At 41.5% G+C, this 21133-nt stretch overlaps 1 protein-coding gene across 1 annotated transcript; it reads right to left on the minus strand.

Moving 5' to 3' along the window:
* Positions 1–2329: 2329 nt before the first annotated feature.
* Positions 2330–20931, minus strand: ZC3HC1 (zinc finger C3HC-type containing 1). Its single transcript, XM_065883788.1, has 10 exons — positions 20534–20931; positions 18939–19050; positions 16684–16834; positions 15814–15897; positions 9185–9312; positions 8024–8181; positions 7019–7262; positions 5975–6187; positions 5309–5515; positions 2330–2765 (listed from the first exon to the last, which is right to left on the minus strand). Exons 1-10 carry the CDS (start codon positions 20677–20679, stop codon positions 2697–2699), a joined length of 1512 nt encoding a protein of 503 aa, XP_065739860.1. The 5' UTR covers positions 20680–20931; the 3' UTR covers positions 2330–2696.
* Between the last annotated feature and the right edge of the window lie 202 nt (positions 20932–21133).

The raw sequence follows: 21133 nt of genomic DNA on the forward strand, positions 1-21133 counted from the left end.
CAATGGAAAGCTCTAGCCACAGCAGAATACCCACTCTTTCAAGAACATATGAAATTCTGCTCATTTGCTCAATGTTCCTTCAGCCTCAAATATCCTTCTTGTATTTAGTGTCTACCATGTGCAGGGCAGTTTTAAGTGTTGAGATGATGAACAAGACAGACGAGGTCCCTGTTCTCATGGAGCATATATCTCCAGCTCATCTCCAAGGCCCAGGCCAAATCTACACCTTCCCCCCAGTTCTCTACAATTCCTTATATTCAAAAGATGAGAATTCTTTTATACTCCTGGAGTATTTAGCACTGTTTGTCTTGTGTAACATTTATGTACAAACATATCTTCCAGCCTGGACTATAAACACTTTTTTTTTTTTTTAACTTACTTTTGGCTGTGTTGGGTCTTCGTTGCTGCGTGTGGGCTTTCTCTAGTTGCGGCGAGCGGCGGCTACTCTTTGTTGCGGTGCACGGGCTTCTCAATGCGGAGCACAGCCTCTAGGCTTCACCAGCTGTGGAATGCGGGCTTAGTTGCTCTGCGGCATGTGGGATCTTCCCAGACCAGGGGTCGAACCCATGTCCCCTGCGTTGGCAGGTGGATTCTTAACCACTGCGCCACCAGGGAAATCCCTGGACTATATACTTCTTGAGGGTGAAAACCAGGTGGTCACTCACCTTTGCATTATGTAAGGGCTTGGACAGTGCCACACACATGGAAGAAACTTAATGTTTCTTGAGTCACATCAAGTCTATCCCAATCTGCTTCCATTTATGATTGAAAAAACACAAAACCAAAAAAAGTGTGGAACTTTGCTTATTTTAAAGAAAAGTAAAAACATCTTTTGGAGGGAGGTCAAAATCAAAAATTGTAATGGAAAGACAAAAGAAACAACCCCACATTATTATAAACTGAAACTTAGGCTTGTAGTCCATTTGAATACCTTGTGTTAATGATTCTACACTACTCCTTAAGAAATCGTGATCTAGAGGCTATGAGCTTCTAGTGAGCAGACTTCTACATAGTCACTTGTCAGCAAATGGCTTCCCACCGTGGGCCAGAAGTCTCATTCCTGTAACATTAGAGAGCTGCCCATTAACCAGCCTCTAAGGGGACCGTGGAGACTGGAGAATGAACAGTCAAGCCTTTCATTAGTGCCAAAGGCAAAGGAGCACCCCTAGAAAAATAACTTGGAAGCAGCCTCTAACAGGCTTATCCACAGATGGAGGCTTGATTTAGGAAAGATATCAACACTATTTACCCTTTTAAAAAGTCAGGATTGAAAAACGACAAATTTAAAATCTGACATATATGAGAAAAAGGGACTGTCCTTTAGACTAAAGAGATTTATGCAACCCATGATCTTCAATTGGATCCTGGTTTGCACATATCAAATGTAAAAGACAGGGGCTTCCCTGGTGGCGCAGTGGTTGAGAGTCCACCTGCCGACGCAGGGGACACAGGTTCGTGCGCCGGTTTGGGAAGATCCCACATGCCACGGAGCGGCTGGGCCCATGAGCGATGGCCGCTGAGCCTGCGTGTCCGGAGCCTGCGCTCCGCAACGGGAGAGGCCACAACAGTGAGAGGCCCGCGTACCACAAAAAAAAAAAAAAAAAGTAAAGGATATTTTTGGAACAATTGGGAATTTTGTATATGGACTGGGTATTAGATGATATTAAGGGATTATTAATTTTTGTTGGCTGTAGTACATAGAAAAAATGTTCTGTTTTTTAGAGATATAACCTAAAGTTTAGCATGGGTGGAATATTATATTACATATGTTCTTTAAAATACTTCAGTATAAAAGAAGTTATAAAACCAACCAACCACAGTCACTAAAAGAAAGTACAACATTCTGGAGAATAGCTAGTTTCCTTCATGCTCACTTTCTCAATGGGTAGTCTATTCAGTTGGGGCAGGTCAGGGTCAGCTTCTCCACCATGGACACCAATGCTCTCCAGAAGCAGTGAAAGAGCCTTGGGGAGCCCCACTCAGGGGAGCCTTGCATTAGAAGGCACATGGAGAGGGATCTCTTCTGAAGAGCCTTCCTCCCTTTGTTATAGTCTCTTATTCTGTTATTATCAAAATGAAGAGAGAAAATTATCAGCTTACCATTCACTATAACGCATCAGGAGATCTCCTGGTGATATAATGAACCACTTCTTGCCTCTGGTTTAGGAATACTTCTTTGACTAGAATCACAGATAAATTCCAGGCTTTGCAGCCAATCTGAAAACTGAAATTTTGCCTTTGTTTACTGCTCCACTGTAGTTTTCTCAGTCTCAGCTTCCTTTATGTCAGCCCGTTAGACAAGGAGGAAAACAGTTCTCCAGCTGTGAGAATCTTAACAAATATTTTATTAACACATACTGATGTATTCCTGGGATATAAGAGTCCTCAAAACACTGCCCCCACTAAAGACACTAAAAATGCTCAAGTCCTGGGTCCTCAGTTGAGTTTTGGAACCATGCACTCCTTGAACAGAGCCAGGGTCGCCCTACCTCTCCCAGCCCACATCCCTGTGCTGCAAACAGGTTTTCCCCTCAGTCAGATGCAGATGATGACATGCATGCCTTTGCAAGGGCAGGGGTTCCTTATGATTAAACCAGAATGGAGAAAAACTTAGCATCAGCTGCTCAAAAGGGAATTCAGGCTTCATTTTTCAAAGCCACTCATTCCACTTCTCTGCAGGAAGGGCTGGAATATCTTCAGGATGAGGATAAAGATTCCCACTGCCGGAATATTCGGAACACCTTCCTTGATTTCTCAGAGAGACTCTATAAATAGAAAAGCTCATTATTAGAGATTAAATTCTTTTATAGAGACAAAGGATGGGTAATAGCTTTAAGGTGTGGTCTGTAAATTTCTCCCACAATGATCTACATATGTCTAGGAGTGAGTAAAACCAGTTAATCTTATATTGTGCTACATATAATATACACCTAAAGCCAGACTAAAAATTAAGAAGCTTGAGTCTACTGTTAGATTACTGCTAACATACTCTGGAGCCTCTAAAATAAGGCTTATGTCCTCCTCCAAGCACCCGTATGTGCCCTAATCTTTGAATGTGAGGATGACACTTGTGACCCAGCATCAGTGCAGCACTCATTTTGCACTGATTTCGCGTCTGTGATGCTGAATTGGCCCTATTCATCATCTCTTGTGAACAAGGATTCATATTTACAAGATGCCTAGCTGGTGCTAATAGTATAATCTAAGGCCAAGGAATGAAACAAAGTTAAATGACCCTTAAGAGTTTAAACTATGACCTTGGCCTTCTCAGACTCATGATTTAGCCAGCAGAGCTAATAATAGGAAGAATCTCACTGCCACTTGATCTCGTCTGTGAAGTGACCTGAGATTCTGAGAAATGGTGTTACAGGGAGACAAAACAGTTCACTAAAAGATAAAAGTTCTCAGTGAAGCAGAACATGTGGTTCTCTCTGCCTTTGAGAGTCATAGTGAAAAGCACAGGGTCTCAGTGAGAGCACAAACATATCTAGCAAGATAATCCATAAAGTTCACTCCAATTCCTGACAGAAGATGACATTTTCACTGTTTTCTTATACTCTTTGCGGCTGAATGTCTCAATAAAATGAGTTCCAGGAGGGAAGTTTGAACTCTTGTGACTGAGGGCGATTTAGTTAATACAGTGACACAGCTGAGAGTTTTAAGTTGAAAAATAGTACAAACTTTTTTCTAACTTCAAGATCCTTTACTGCAGAGCTTCTAAGTTTTGTACTTCCCAGTCATAGCAGCTGTGGGGACTCTTAAAAGACAAGTTGTTAAAACGGACCTTCAAAGGTCCTGCATGCCACGCAGTACGGCCAAAAAAAAAAAAAAAAATTAAATTAAATTAAGTTAATTAATTAATTTATCTTTGGCTGCAATGGGTCTTCGTTGCTGCATGTGGGCTTTCTCTAGTTGTGGCGAGTGGGGGCTACTCTTCGTTACGGTGTGCGGGCTTCTCATGGCGGGCTTCTCTTGTTGCAGCGCACGGGCTCTAGGCATGCGGGCTTCAGTAGTTGTGGCTTGCAGGCTCTAGACCGCAGGCTCAGTAGTTGTGGCGCACGGCCTTAGTTGCTCTGCGGCATGTGGGATCTTCCCAGACCAGGGCTTGAACCCGTGTCCCCTGCATTGGCAGGCAGATTCTTAACCACTGAGCCACCAGGGAAGCCCCTGAATGCACATTCTTGGGCGTCTAGCATCACTATAGCTCCCTCCAGTGGAATTCTGTGACCCTACAAAACCATGAATCTGGGAATGCTTCTGATAAACATTTGCTGGCAAGTATTATTTTACTTTGTCCTTGGAGGGAACAGAGGTCAGAAATTATTATATTTACACTAAGCAAGTTACATGGCAAATTTGGGAATGAGCCAGTAAAGGAAAGAGAATGCAGTTTTTTGTTTTGTTTTTTTTAAATTTTATTTATTTATTTATTTGGCTGCACTGGGTCTTTATTGCCATGCGCAGGCTTCCTCTAGTTGTGGTGAGTGGGGGCTACTCTTTGTTGCGGAGCATGGGCTCTAGACGCGCGGTCTTCAGTAGTTGTGACTTGCGGGTTCTAGAGTGCAGGCTCAGTAGGTTGTGGCGCGCGGGCTTAGTTGCTCCGTGGCATGTGGGATCTTCCCGGACCAGGGCTCAAACCCATGTCCCCTGCGTTGGCAGGCAGCTTCATAACCACTGCGCCACCAGGGAAGTCCAGAATGCAGTTTTTGTGATTCCTTAATGCCCACCCTCCTCTCACTTCCGTGCTTTGCACAGAGCAAACACTTGAGTTGTTTTCTCAGCTGTCATGACGGGTTTGCATTTACCCACAAGTGTCACCAGCAGCAGTCACTGCTGTGATGGCAGCTGAGGGTCAGTGCACAGGGGGCCGCGGAACACAGCAAAGTAATGTGCCCACCATAAGGAATGAAATCAAGGTCGTGGTGGCGGAGCACAGTGCTCCATCCTGACAGCTAAGTTAACTGGCCAGGCTCCAAGTGCAAGTGACAGTAACTCAGATGGAAAAAGCAGCTGCTCTGCAACACTAGCAGCAGCCTGTTATCTCTTTCTGTTTCTGTATTCCTTTTCTACTTCGAGTCATTTGAGTGGAGAAGACAAAGAGTTTATCAGAATTCGGTGGAATGCCATATGCTAAACTGCAGAAAGAATGAACCAGTCCCATGCCTGTTCTCTAGGATGAACCCAGACTGTGTCTACCTTGACTTATGAAAGCTGTGGGCAGGCAGGGTGCTAATTATAGGACCAGCCTCCTCTCCTCATCCCATAAACAGGAAGTGCTGCACATGGTCAGGGCAATGGCTTATCTCACCATGGAGTCGGTTTCAGTTGGCTGGTTAGCCTCTTTGTGGGCCAAGAGGATGTTCAGCACTGCCTTCCAGCCTGGCTCTGCCGGGGTGCTGGCATCTACCTCAGTTCCACCATTCTCCCTGGTTTCTTTTCCAAATGTGATATTCACCCAAGGACACCAGTCTCTATGCTGAGAAGTGGGATCAAAGAAGCTTCGGGAAGATGTGTCCTGAGAGAGGAGGAAGAGGAATCCGTGTTAATAAAGGGCAGATACTATGTAAGTTCAGGGAGGCATTGCTATAAATTGTCAACTCTAGAATCTCACAATGCCCACGTTTCTAGTCTTACGTTCTCCTTTAAACTTCGCCTATGTATTTCCCTCTCACTTTTAAAATTCTTTTACTCCCTTTGTGTTAAACCATCCCTTATCAGGTCTATCCTCTTTTCTCACTACTGTCCCTTGGGCAAGACAAATTTATTACATTGCCAGAAGATGTCCCAAAGAAACAAATGGCAAAACCCTTAAATTTTTTTTCCCTCTGGTCACCCAACTGTCCCATCTTTAAACTTATTCTCATGGCCTCCTTATAGCCACAGGACCAGTCTCAGCTCATGCCTGCTTCTCTGTGCTGCATGGTGAGGGCTTGGGTGCTGCTGTGCTCAGGGACCTCCACACATGCAGACTCACCGAGCTGCTGGAAGAGCAGAGGCGAGCCCGTTTGGCTCTCCGAAGAGGACTAGATGGCACTTCTAGGCCAGTGGTGTCTCCTGTTCCCATGCTTCGTGTCACTGGGCGGGTTCTGGTGGTGGGGCTAGCGGCCTCTGGCTCAGGACGGTCAACAGGACTGGAAGAGTCCAAGCTTCGAGTTCTAGAGACAATGGGACCTGGGCTCCTTTCAGCCTGAAGGAAAGGGGAGATGATGGAAGTACCCTAATGACATTAATGACCACGGTCAGGAGAAATATTTCTAGAAGCATGTGAAAGCTAATATTTTTAAAACTATAAGAATTTAGTTTCTGAACTGTTTACATAACTAAACTCTTCAAAGAATATTAGATTTCTATACAAAATAATGAATTTAGCATCTCCATTGCAACTGGTGATAAAACCACTCTGTAATATTCTTGTCAATGCGGTTATAAGTGAAGTTCAACCTACGTTAATTATACAACCTAAGTTAATTTCCAACTTTTCTGCCAACAACACTTCTGGTAAGAATGCTGTTTTTAAAAAGTCCACCCTGAGCGCTTCCCTAGTGGCGCAGTGGTTGAAAGTCCACCTGCCGATGCAGGGGACATGGGCTCGTGACCCGGTTCGGGAAGATCCCACATGCCGTGGAGTGGTTTGGCCCGTGAGCCATGGCCGCTGAGCCTGCGCGTCCGGAGCCTGTGCTCCGCAACGGGAGAGGCCACAACAGTGAAAGGCCCGTGTGCTGCAAAAAAAAAAAGTCCACCCTAGGACTTCCCTGGTGGTCCAGTGGTAGTGGTTAAGACTCCACGCTCCCAATGCAGGGGGCCCGGGTTTGCTCCCTGGTTAGGGAATTAGATCCCACATGCTGCAACTAAGAGCCCACATGCCGCAACTAAAAGATCCCACACACTTCAACGAAGATCCCATGTGCTGCAACTAAGACCCAGCACAGCCAAATAAATAAATATTTTTTAAAAAACAGAATAAAATTTGAAAAAATAAATTAAAAGTCCACCCCAAACAAGCCAAGTAAGTCTATACCTGCTCTGAGCCTGGGGAAAACGTGGCATCCTGGCTCCGAGTCATCATCCTCCGAGGAGACTCAGGCACCAGAGAGAAGCGCTCCGGCCGGCACTCAGAGCCTGGGATGGGGGAGCTGGTCAGACCAAAGGAGGCATCCAGGTCGCTCATGGATGACTCGATCTGCTGGAAGCCCCAGAGTCCCACCTTCCTCATACACTGTGAACATGTTATCAGAGAGAGCTGCATGGGTTCCAGCGAAGAACTAGGTAGGAATAGAAAAAAAAGTGCGTTTTCTCAGAGGATAACATTTTCAAGGGACTAAGCATAATGATCTGTGAGTATGCTTCATCTCATCAAACAAATCTCTGAAACAGGCCAGGGGACTGGGAACCACCTCCTCTCAGGGCCCCGCCCTCCGATCCTAGGACCCAGCTTCATCATCTCTCACGTATTTCCTACAGAAAGATCTAGGGGCCTTAGCATGCTCTCTATGGCAAGCCTATTTTAAAGGTAAGTTTTATAAATTTCTCATGTCCCTTTTAAAGTTTGTCTGTGTAAATGAAAAGTATTGCTTAATCTACCAAAGAAAGCATATTTAAAGTAAATCAAAATTGGTCTGACAGTCTTCTGTCTCAGAGGGAGTCTGCTGAACTGAGCAGCTGGAATGCAGACACCAACTTGGGGCCTAGAGGATTCCAGCTGGTGCTTCCTTCCGTACTTCTTATCAATTAAACTGATTTTTCCTTTCTAAAACTAGAAAGGAGCTTCACTGTTTATAGGAACACGAATTCCCAGCTGGGAAGTGATAGTAAAAGAAACAAAGTTCAGGCGTGTTCAAGAATTCCTGAGTTCTAATTCTGGTTTTGTTACTCATTCTTTCTATCCCTCCTCCACCCCCTTAGTTTTTCTTTGTCACTGTTTTTCTCACAGGAAACACCATGTGATCTCCAAATGCTAGGAGTAACTGCTGTGTGTGGGTATATAATGTTGTCACAGTTTATGTCCCCAGGCAAATTCACTAACCTACACGCCCAGCCACACACGGAAAGAATACAGGCAGTGACATGGATTTGGATGATGTCTGAACCTAGTTTGGTTGCAGTTTTTCTCTCATCAGTTCCGTGATCGAGTTCATCTTCAACCAGGTTCAGGAGAAGACTGATCTTGTCTTCTGTCAAGCACTACAAAGGAATCAAGAGAAAAGACTTAAAGTTTCAACCACCATGAAAAGTCATAGATAATGATGTACCTAGGTGGTACAAGGCAAAAATCATGAAATAAATGACAAACACGAAAACAATTCTCTTCACTGGAGAAGACTTACTTCCAGCACAGGCTAAGGTATCACACAGAAGCTTCCTGAACTGCCCTGGATCTGCTGATTGAGAAAGGGAGCAGTGTTCCTGGAACTACCACATCTTCTCTTAGTACTAACTTGTTTTCAAATTACCAATTGCATATTTTCCCTGAAACCTGTAAACTTCAAACCCAAATAATCACAACAGACTACTACTAATTTCTTGGCCTGGCAATGAATTTACTTTTGACACCACAAAAGACCTTGCCACAGTCTTTACTTTTGTTCTAAGAATAAGAAAGCATTATGACAGGGTGAAAACACTTCCATTGACTAGAGACAGGAGGACATTTATAATAGGCATCAGAGGCTAACAGTTTGGTGCTAAAATCCATAATAGCTTCTCAACTTGAAGAAGCAAAATAATAGCTTCTATTTCCTACAGTAAAGTTTGTCTTGACAGAATACCCACAGGATGATGAAATGGGACAGTAAATATTCAGTTTCAAAGTGCAGATAGGACAGAGCATTTCAAAATTTCTATGTACAAGGGAAAAGGGAGTTTATAACTTCTCCAGCACTCTCTTTTGGAAAATAGTATGCGATAAACCATATGAAGCCACATTTCAGTATCTTCTGTTAAATGTTTAAGTAACAAATTGAGATAAAATTGAATTTACGCCACTTAAGGAATCCCATCTAAAAGTTTAAATGGAACTCACTTATTTAAACCCTCAAATCCTCTTTACGGTAGAGATTGAAAAAGGTCAGTTAAGAGACAAACAAGTAGTTCTCTTCTTAGCTATCTGTAGCCTCTTGTCATTAAAAGAAATGATTCATGTTGGCGACAACTGAAGGCCACTGTATGCTAGCCAAGAAAAACTCACCATAGTTTTTAGGTCCTCTGGCCTCAGGGAAGGAAGCTGGAAGTCCAAGTGACAAAGGCTGTGAAAACGATCTAGGAATTCACTAACAAGAACCGCAGGTTCATCCAATGGCAACATCCCAAATCGATCTGTGGAAAAAGTAAACTGGGAGATTATATTGGTACAAATTATAAAAAATAAAAAGCATGTATAGAACAACAGGGGAAATGTAAATTGATGATATTCGATGATATTAAGAAATTAACAATAACACCTAGACTTGTGATAATCAATTAAAATAATGTAACTGAAGTGCTAAAAATAGTTCCCAGTGTACAGTAAGTGCTATGTATCACAGTTACTTCATCATTATTATCATTATTTATCACTTGTTTTTTAGGATTGTTTTAGGTATTGTTTTCAGGTTTAATCTCAGTAATGTTTTATTTTCCTTAAGGGCAGAGACAATATCTCACAAAATTTACAGATTTCTCATTACTCCTACCAATAGATATATATATATTTAAATTTATTCATTATTTTTGGCTGTGTTGGGTCTTCGTTTCTGTGTGAGGGCTTTCTCTAGTTGCGGCGAACGGGGGCCACTCTTCATCGTGGTGCGTGGGGCCTCTCACTGTCACAGCCTCTCTTGTTGTGGAGCACAAGCTCCAGATGCGCAGGCTCAGTAGTTGTGGCTCACAGGCCTAGTTGCTCTGTGGCATGTGGGATCCTCCCAGACCAGGGCTCAAACCCGTGTCCCCTGCATTGGCAGGCAGACTCTCAACCACTGTGCCACCACGGAAGCACCCAATAGATATTTGCTATTATTAAATAATATTAATTTTCTGATGCTAAAAGATCAGTTATCAGAGTACTGATTTTTATTTCTCAACAACAAAATGATTACAGTATGGTTTTTAATATCATCTGATAGAGCTAAACTTCTAGTACTTTGGGTCTTAAAATGATTACAGTTTCTTGGGTCCCAGAATCAAATGCCCTAATATTTAAAATCCTTATCATCTCACTCTAATACTACACTTTGGTTCCTAGAAACCCCATAATGCAATTTTCAAAAAAGAATTAATTTACTTGATGGGGGCAGGGAAATCCTTTCACAGTGTATATGTATATCAGATCACCACATTGCATACTTTTTAAAAAAATAAATTTATTTATTTATTTATTTTTGGCTGCGTTGGGTCTTTGCTGCTGCGCGTGGGCTTTCTTTAGTTGCGGCGAGTGGGGGCTACTCTTCGTTGTGCCGTGCGAGCTTATTGCAGTGGCTTCTGTTGTTGCAGAGCACAGGCTCTAGGCACATGGGCTTCAGTAGTTGTGGCGCACGGGCTTAGTTGCTCCGCGGCATGTGGGATCTTTCCCGACCAGGGCTTGAACCTGTGTCCCCTGCATTGGCAGGCAGATTCTTAACCTCTGTGCCACCAGGGAAGCCCCCTGCATACTTTAAATATCTTACAATTTTGTCAATTGTACTTCAATAAAGCTGGAAAAATAAACAATAAAAGAAAAAGAAATTACTGATTTTTTTGGATAGAGCTGTGATAGTACTTTTGTGATTATGTTTATTTTTTGGCCACACTGTTCAGCATGCGGGATCTTAGTTCCCAGACCAGGGATCAAACCTGTGCCCCTGCATTGGGAGCATGGAGTCTTAAGCACTGGACCACCAGGGAAGTCCCTGTGATTATGTTTAAAAAGCAGAGTCTCAGGAAAGGTTTCTCAGAAGAAGTCAGGTCTAAGCTGAATTGGAAAGACCAACAACAGTGTGTAAAAGTAAAGCCCTAGAGGATAGCACATGTGGGGAATTCTAAATAGTCTCACAGGGTTGGAACACAGTATTCCTGTGGGGAGACTAGTCGGAGAGAAGGTTAAAGTATAGACAGCAGCCAGACCATGATTTTATTAATGTATGTGATGAGAAACTACTGGAAGATTTTTTAAAAGGAAGAAGTGAAAGTGATATTATAGACAGTATGTATTAATTTAGAGCAGAGACTAAGGGGTCAGTCTGGATGCAAAGAAATAAGCTTAGCAGACATTAAGGTGATTTAAAGTAGTAATCCCTCTAAGATATGAGTGGCATAAGGATGGAGAGAAGGAGCATCAATTTTGAATGAAGGAACACTATCAAGCACACCAACATCTGCATAATGGGAGACACAGAAGAAGGACAGGGAAAGGGGCAGAAAGAGTATTTGAAGACATACTAACTGAAAACTTCCCAAATTTTATGAAAAACAGTAATCCATACATCTAAAAGCTCAAAATCTGTGTAAGCAGAGAAGGGAAAAGCGAATATGCTAAATAGAATCAGAGTAGGTAGGAAGTGTACCAAGTACAGGAAGGATTGATTAGCACTTGTGATGACACATAACTTGGTGAAAAGGGTGTTCGAGTTACAGTCACACACAACAATCATGTACAAAGATGGTTTGACAGGAGGTTCTAAAATGAATAAGCTAGTTTTCCCAAATGGAAAGTTAACTAGATAAACACTATCCCTCATCTCCTAGAAGACTAAAATTTTAGATGGCCCTACTTATTATAAAGCTTCAAACATGCTACATGTGACAACATGGATTAATTAAAAAAAAGTTGACTCCCCTTACAAAAGTAAGTTGGAGAATATATATAGAATGATAACATTCATAGAAAATTTTAAAACAAATAAATAGTGCCATATATATTGCTTCTAGATACATGTAAATGTTGTAGACATAGAAACCATGTAAGCAAATCATGGACACCAAATTCAGGATAGTAGTTATTACAGGACAGGGAGGCAGGGAATGAGATTGGGGAAGACTACACAGCTGTATCTGTAATTCTTCCTGATTAACAGAAAGAAAGCAGGGTGGGGTGGTTTTGCAAGGATAGCAAAATGTTAGTATTAGGTGGGGTTGGGTGGTAGATACAGAGATGTTTCTTATATTATTATTATCTACAATTTTTTCTCTACTTGAAACACTCCACAATTTTAGAAATTACTCAAAAAGTTAAAAATAAAACAAAGAGACACTTTCTATATTCAAGGGTAACAAAATATTCCTTAAGAGTTTATCAAATTATTTAAAGTTGAGACTTCCCTGGTGGTGCAGTGGTTAAGAATCCGCCTCCCAATGCAGGGGACACAGGTTCGATCCCTGGTCTGGGAAGATCCCACATGCCGCAGAGCAACTAAGCCCGTGTGCCACAACTACTGAGCCTGCGCTTTAGAGCCCGTGAGCCACAACTACTGAGCCCTCGTGCCACAACTACTGAAGCCCACGTGCCTAGAGCCCGTGCTCTGCAACAAGACAAGACACCGTGATGAGAAGCCCGCGCACCACAACAAAGAGTAGCCCCCGCTTGCCCCAACTAGAGAACGCTTGCGCACAGCAATGGAGACCAAACGCAGACAAAAATAAACAAATAAATTAAAAAAATTTAAAGTTGTTGCAAGCAACCAAATAGGTCAAAAAAGTCATTAATTTAAAAAGATGTATCATTTTACTAGAAAAGTCAGGTAATAAAAAACTGAAATCAATGAGAAAGGTGTGGACTTTTAAAAAGTGAGGTTTAATAATAAAACGGAAACACGTCCTGATGACCAGTAGCTTTGGTTTAACAAAACTTGGGAGAAGAAACCAGGTCCCAACACCTATCTGATCATCTTCTAATTCAGGATTTGGTCTGATTGTTACAACCCTAAGAAAGTACCACTAAAAACCTATGAAGGGAAAAGAGTGAACAGAGAAGAAATTAATCCCATCATGAAAATGTCTTCACATAAGTTTAAATATGTGTTTTACAATTAATGTATGTGTATATTTTGTCTACTTTAAAGTATACGATATGCTCAAAATAATCAGTCCTAATAAATTAGTAATTGTAATTTAAAATGTTTACAGTGATTTAATTTAGTTTGTAATTATTGGTAAATGTTAGAAAAAAATTACCTTCACAATTTTATTAGATATGCTTAATAAATGCAAGCATTAAAGTATAAATAGTTGAGGTGTTCTTTTCTCCACACAAAAGTCTCTTGAATGTCAAAAAAACAAATCAAGGGGGCTTCCCTGGTGGCGCAGTGGTTGAGAGTCCACCTGCCGATGCAGGGGACACGGGTTTGTGCCCCAGTCCGGGAAGATCCCACATGCCTCGGAGCGGCTAGGCCTGTGAGCCATGGCCGCTGAGCCTGTGCGTCCAGAGCCTGTGCTCCCCAACGGGAGAGGCCACATCAGTGAGAGGCCCGCGTACCGCAAAAAAAAAAAAAACAAATCAAGGGATGATATAATTGGAAGGTCATATTTGAGATCTATTTAGGAGGTAGAATGGATAGGACCAGCTGGTGATGATAAGGAGGGGCATCTAAGGTGACTTTCAGGTTTTTGGGTAGCATAACTGGAGGGGGAGGTAAGTAACATCTACCAAGATGGAGACAACATAAGAAGTGAATAAAGTTTTAAGCATAAGATGAAGAAATCAGTTTTGTATATTTTGAGTTCTAGGTACCTGTAAGATTTTAAGTGGAAATGTTTAGAAGGTAGTTGAAAATATGAGTCAAGTTCAAAAGAGAGATCTGAATAGAAGTCAGAAGTCTTCAAGTAGGTAGCTGAAGTAGCTGAAGTCACAAATGGGACCAAGAAAGTAGAGTGTATTGTACAACATGGGAAATACAGCCAATATTTTGTAATAACTATAAATGGAAAGTAACCTTTAAAAATTGTACAAAAAAATTAAAATGCAAAAAAAAAAAAAGAAAGTAGAGTGTATGGTAGCAAGAGTTCGCAACCACCAACATAGGCCTTAGCAGATAGAGAATCTATCTCTGCCCTGGGTGCACTGGACAGAGAAGATTCAAATACGCATAGGACTGAGTTTTGTTATACTACACCGTGAAACAGCTAGGCCAACAGCAGGAAATCCTTGTTATACAGTCATTTTCACTTTAAAAATTTTATTTCTTAATAATTTCTTTTCTATCACCTCTTCATATATCAGTAGATGGCACTCTACGGTCACTTTCCAACTATTTTTTCCTCTTAGTGGTCACTCATGGAATATTCCTGGGCATCAGTGACCCTGGAATTAGCCTGAGCTGTCCTACTGAAATAAAAAACATACCTACATGGAGCTGATTTCCTGTCAAGCATGAAATAGATGAATTAATAGTGCTGCATTGTAAACATGGGTCCAAAGAGTTTTGTCCCTGGTCTTGGTGAGCCCCCTGGCGGGCTCGGCTGTTGAAGCTGGTTACTCAGCAGGAATATGCCAACACGACCAGCAAAATAAAAGCAAATCCCACTTGAGACTACGTCTTGGGCTCCCTTGTTCTGAAGCATTTTGTGCACACATCAGTGGTTTCTGATTCGAGAGAGAGTGCGTACTGCCACAGCCCTTACATGAGAAGGACAAGAGGATCCTGCACCTGGCTTCTCCAGACCCCTTACCATGGGGCAGTCTTTGGCTGTGATGATATCCTTACTTCAGTGCTACTGATATATTGTGCTGTTTTACTGTAAAAAACTGTAGATTTGTGATCACTCTAATGTGGGGTCCCGTGAGTCTTCTTTAGCAACTGAACCATATTTAACTGCCACCGTTAGTGCCATTAGTGTACCAGGAAGCCTGGGTAGAACATGGGGCTGTTTGCTCTGGTGGGAAAAGCAGAGAGTCTGAGATCAGATAAAACCATGGTCATGGCTCCTCACTAGCTGGTTTTAAGACTTCTGATTCTTGGGACTTCCCTGGTGGCACAGTGGTTAAGAATCCGCCAGTCAATGCAGAGGACATGGGTTTGAGCCCTGGTCCGGGAAGATCCCACGTGCCGCAGAGCAACTAAGCCCGTGCGCCACAGCTACTGAGCCTGTGCTCTAGAACCTGCGAGCCACAACTACTGAGCCTGTGCGCCTAGAACCCGTGCTCCACAACAAGAGAACCCACCGCAATAAGAAGACTGCGTACCACAACGCAGAGTAGCCCCTGCTTGCCACAACTAGAGAAAGTCCACATGCAGCAACTAAGACCCAAGGCAGCAATAAGTAAACAAACAAATAAATAAATAAATAAAATAGTAAAAAAGATTTCTGATTCTCAGTTTCCTCACCTAAAAATCAGGTTGTTATCTACCTCCCAGGGCCCCTGAGAGGATTAAACGGGATAATGTATGTACGATTAAACCTTTGGCATATCAAATGCACTTAATAAATAACACAATAAGTGAATGAGTATTAGTTCTCTTGTAAAGCGCAAATAGACAGGAAGAAAAAGAAACTTCAAAGGCTAGATTTTCTCAAAGAAATAGACAATATGAGAAACGTAATGACCAGGGGTGGCGATGAACTGGGAGATTGGGATTGACATATATACACTAATATGTATAAAATAGATAACCAATGAGAACCTGCTGTATAGCACAGGGAACTCTACCCAATGCTCTGTGGTTACCTAAATGGGAAGGAAATCCAAAAGAGGGGATATATGTATACATATAGCTGATTCACTTCGCTGTACAGCAGAAACTAACACAACACTGTAAAGCAACTATACCCCAATTAAAAACAAATAAACAAACAAGCAAAAAAACAAAACAAAAGAACCCCGCATTGACCAAGAAGAGATGGTAAATGGGAAATTTTGTAAATAAGTACCTGGAGAGGGGCTGTCTGGCCAGAAACAGAACTTCTCATGGGCAGTACACAAGGCTTTCTTCAGCTCAGCACATCGCTCCTTATCTGAAACCCGAATAGATAACAATGCCTTAAAAACAATGTCTTGTATAGATTCAAAATCCAATGACCAAAAGCCTTTAAGAGTATAGATACAACTAAGAATTAAAATAACTCAGAAAAAATTTAAAGACATGAAATATTAGCAACTGAATCATCTTAATATTTTTCACAAAACAAGTTCTAAATCAAGATTCTGAAAGCAATAACAAAGGAGATATCATGTATCTTATAAGGCAGGCATTCCAAAATGTGAGCCTTCATAAAAGTCCTGTGTCTCTTAGCCTAAGTATAAATTTTGGAACTATAAAATAAACATACTGCTGTTAGTTTCCCAGAATACACAAAGTCAGGTTCACTCTAAAGTAGCTGAGTTTTAAAAAAAAAAAAAAAGTAATGACTAAAGCTAGTAATTAGGGTGAAGACAATCACAAATTCACCTTGTTATATACAGAAGTACACATTCTTTGATCAAACACAAGTGACTGGTCGTTTCAGAAAAACTAGTATAGGGCTTCCCTGGTGGCACAGTGGCTAAGAGTCCCCCTGCCAATGCAGGGGACACGGGTTTGTGCCCCAGTCCGGGAAGATCCCACATGCCGCGGAGCAGCTGGGCCCGTGAGCCATGGCCACTGAGCCTGTGCGTCCGGAGCCTGTGCTCCGCAACGGGAGAGGCCATAACAGTGAGAGGCCCACGTACTGCAAAAAAAAAAAAAAAAAAAAAACAAAAAAACACCTAGTATAGATATCTTTTGAATATGGAGAAAAATGTAATTTGTACTTTATACTTACATCTGTCAAAATCAAAAGCTGGTTGTAAAGTGGCACAGAGAAAAGCTTGACAGCTGGAGCACTTCAGCATATCACATTCAACTGTGACCCAGCCATATTTTGCACAGACCAGTGGAGACAGCTCAGGGGGCTTACCTGCCCATTTCAAAGAGTATTCACATTAAGAAAAACAACATGCACGTACATTAAAATGAACAAGTCAGAAGTGAAAACTTTAACTCAATGTATATAGGAATAAACACATTAAGAGGAAAAGCAACAGGAAGCCCTATGTATTTTATATCTTTTAAATGTTTATTTTATTATTGGTTGTGGGGTACAGTAGAAAAGCCATTCGCTTTTGCTTAATATGAAATACTAGGGATTTGAAAACACTAGTGAAAGCACTGGGATTTGCCTAAGCAGTAAGGGATGGTGAAGGTCAAACAAGCTAAAATATTTTATCACTCATCTCTGCTCTCCTATTGTATCACATCCACTTTTGCCTTCTGAAGAATAAAGTCAGTAAAATTAATAATATTCATTATTCCTCCCTACCCCAAATTTGATAGTTATATACCAACGTGTGTGTGGTACGTGTGTTTTAAGTAAGCTGAGAGCATCAAGAGCATCTGTAAGTATGTGCATGGGAAATATGTCCTAAAATATTTATTGATCTTTAATATTCAACACTCAGCTTTTTCTATTTTACCTATAGAACTCTTGTTTTACAGAGCACAGGGAAAAAAAAAAAGGATAAAACATAAAAGATGCAGGAAAGTTCTATATTTTTACAAGGGATATAGGAACTTGAAAACATTCTAATAGCAGCAAAAGGAGGACTGAAGGCTAGAAACAGAATCTAAATATAAATGTTAAAGGAGTTTGGATTATGTAGAATAAAAGTAATAGAATCATTTAACTAGCTTAAGTTAAATAAATAATTATCATATCAAAGTGGCAATCAATTTATATCCAATGGGAACAAAAAAACAACAAAAGAAAATGATTTTAAATGCTTTGTCAATATCAGGAATTAATCCAAGGAACAGGAGTAGAAGCATGGTTAAAATACTTTCCCCTTCCTGAACAATTCAGTCCTAAAGCCACCAGGTGATGAGCAAGGCAGAGGATTAAGCCAGGAGGTGGGGAGACAGCTCATCGCATGGTGTCAAAAGCCAAAAAAAAAAAAGCCAAGTCGGGTAAAGAGGGAGTCCATACAGAGGGGGGCCTACCTTGGGGTGCTGTAGCCAAGTGGGGTGTAAAGAGCATCTACATGGGGCTCCCACTCACCAAATCAGGGGCAACTAGAATCTCAAAATATATAATAGTAATGGATTATGACCCATTGAATAAAAAAGGAAATCATGAGTCCATGCTGCTACAATAAGTTACATAAAGTTTGATGAGGAATGTAATATTTACATGGTTTCAAAGCACATCCCCACAAAGGTTTAATTACAAAGGAGGAAAAAGCTACTTTACAATGGAAAACACCGACAGACACTCCCTTAATCAACTGATCAAAATGATGATCGAGGGTAAAGGGACAGATCAAAATCATGTGCCACCTGACAGGATGCAATGAGAACACAGCGTTACTTCTGTGATATTCCTACATAACCTGAATCTAATCATAATGAAACATCAGACAAATGCAAGTTGAGATACACTCTATAAAATAACTGGCCTACGATCTTCAAAAGTATCAAGCTCATGAAATTCAAGGAAAAACTGAGGATTCTCAACTGGATCCTTTTGCTATAAAGAACATTATTACTACAATTGATGGAATGATTATGATGTAAGGGTTATATGGCAGTAATTTATTATGTGAATTTCCCAATTTTGATGGTTTCATTGTGGTTATGTAAGAGAAAGTCCTTGTTTGTGGGAAATATTTGGGGGTAATGAGGTGTCACTTTGGCAACTTACTTTCAAGTACTCACATGGAAGTTCTTTGTAACCTGTGCAATCTTTCTATAAGTCTGTAATTGCTTTAAATTAAAAACACTCTAGCAAATAGAAAATGGCAAAAGTGATGTGATGTCAGTTGAGACCTAGCTTCTATCTTGCTCTCTCTTGCTTGCTCACTCTGACTGAAGCCCGCTGCCATGTTGTGAACTATCCCTGTGAAGAGCCCACGGAGCTCCAGCCAAATTTCTTACCAAGTTTAATTCTAAAAATTAAAAACATCAGAGAAAGTGGTGTTACTCCTAGAAGAATAATTCCAGAAGCAGGCAGAAAGTGCAACTCACTCGAACCAAAAAGGATATAGAAAAGGTTTCCACTCTGCTAAAGAAGGCTTCTTTGCTTCTAGATTCCAATGGAGGTTCTTCTGCTTGGGGTGATCCATTAACTGACTGGAGTGTGGCAGATGTGTCCTTCCTAAAATAAAGTGGCAGAACTATTGGTTATCCTTTCAAGGCATCACTTTGCCTAAACGTTTTTTATCTAGCTTCTCTGCACATTGTATCATCAATCCCGCCACTCTGGATTTTAACCTTTCTAAATATCATTTCAGTCAGGTAATTTTTCTGTTTAACACTGTCAATAGTTTCACAATACTTACTAAGCAGAATCCAAATTCTTCAAACTGGCATTCAAATCTCCACAGTTTGGCCATAACTAAGTTTCAAGCAATTTCTACCTTGACCATACTCCACTAATCCTATACTGGCAAACTATGCTACCTCACTCATTGCTCTCCAACAGTATTTTGCATAATTTTTGTAAACACAAAATAAGACTCAAGGCTTCTGTGCATTATCCAATTTGAACCATCTTAGAAATTTAACTATTTTAACAGCAGAAAATGACAATTTTGATATTTCTACCTGGATTGATCCTTGCTATGCACTTCTTCCCCAAAGGAACTAATTTGAAAATTTAAATCAAAGTAAAGAATTTTAGCTATTTCATGAAAAAATTCAAGCAGAAAAAACCCAGCAAAACAATTCTTTTATATTCAGTGAAAGGCATTTCAACAGCACCTGGGAAGTGTAGAGGGAGGAACTACTGAAGACAAAAGTAATTTTATTAAAAGTAAGATTACACCAACTATTATAACTCAAAATAAAGTAATTTATTCTAAGAATCTTTCTGAGAGTGACAGCCTCAGGGAGGTATGGATCTTGGAAAAAATTCAGAGCTTCCATAAACTTGGATAGAAAAAAATGACATTTACTTTGGTATCCTCTAACTGAAATGTAGCATTTTCCTCCATTATGAATGAAGATAATTTAAAAAACCACAGTAGCATCAGCAGTACCTGTAAATTTGTCATCAATGGAAATCACAGGTATTTTGTCACCACATTATGGTTGTTGCACATGTTTTGAAATACCATTTATGCTCTCGCTACTTCAAAATTATGGTAGATAACAGACCTATTACTAGATATTATTTAACTCTTAAATAATGAAGCGTTTTACTGCATCACTTTTTTTCTTTTACTTCTTGATAACTGCATTCCAACGTAATTGGTATCCTTTATAATCCTATGTAATTTACTTTATGCATTTAAAAATATAATTCTCAGAAGGTGTTCATAAACTTTACCAGACTGCCAAAGGTGTCTAGGACTTAAAAAGGTTAAGAAGTCTCAGAGAAATCAGGTGCGCATATTCAGTTCGCGGTCCTGTCTTTTTCCTTCCTCCCAAAACCTGTCTTAAGGCAAAATTGCGCCCAGTACCTCCCGAGCAGAAGATTAAAGCCGACTGAGCGAAGGAACCCCAGTCTCTTCAAGATCCCAAGCCGCAGCCATTCCCATCGCCCGAGTTACAGACCCAGGGTATCCTACCCTGGCCTGAGTCCCCCAAACCCTTTCCAATCCGCCGTCGCCAGACCCAAGGTGGACTCGCGGACTCACGCTTCGGCGCCTCCCTCTTCCGGGGCAATCCCCTCATCTATCAGCTGCCGGACTTTCTGGGGAGTCTCTTCTGGGGAGCGAACAACCGCACTACAATTCTTTTCGACCCCCGCAGCAAACGTTAGCCCCTCTGTGGGCGCCGCCATCTTGGTCCGTTTCCGAGTTGCTTCCCCGCGCGTGTGAAGGCTCAGGAACTTCCGTTCTGAGCGGTTAGGATCCTGTCTTGGCTTCCCACGCGTTGGCCCAAGCAACCTGCCGGGTGTCACCGCCGGGCCCAGCCCTTCCTGGCCATTTTAGAACGAGGTAGGGACTTCCCTGGCGGTCCAGTGAAGACTACGCGCTTGCATTGCAGGGGGTGTGGGTTCCATCCCCTGGTCGGGGAGCTTAGCTCCCGCATGCCCTGCGGCGTGGCCCAAACGAAACCGAGGTAGACCCTCGCGGGAGTGCTCTGGTTAAACACCAAGATTAGTCCTTTCTTTTATGTACGAGCATACTTGGCTTGATAAGAGGTTTTTAGAGCGCTGTCTTTCCGAGTTCAGCAGGGTTGAGGGGCCCAATTTAGTCTTAAGGTAATTAACTGATAAGACTCTCCTAAGTTTA

Source organism: Phocoena phocoena, chromosome 9 (genome assembly GCF_963924675.1).
Source record: "Phocoena phocoena chromosome 9, mPhoPho1.1, whole genome shotgun sequence".
NCBI lineage: Eukaryota > Metazoa > Chordata > Mammalia > Artiodactyla > Phocoenidae > Phocoena > Phocoena phocoena.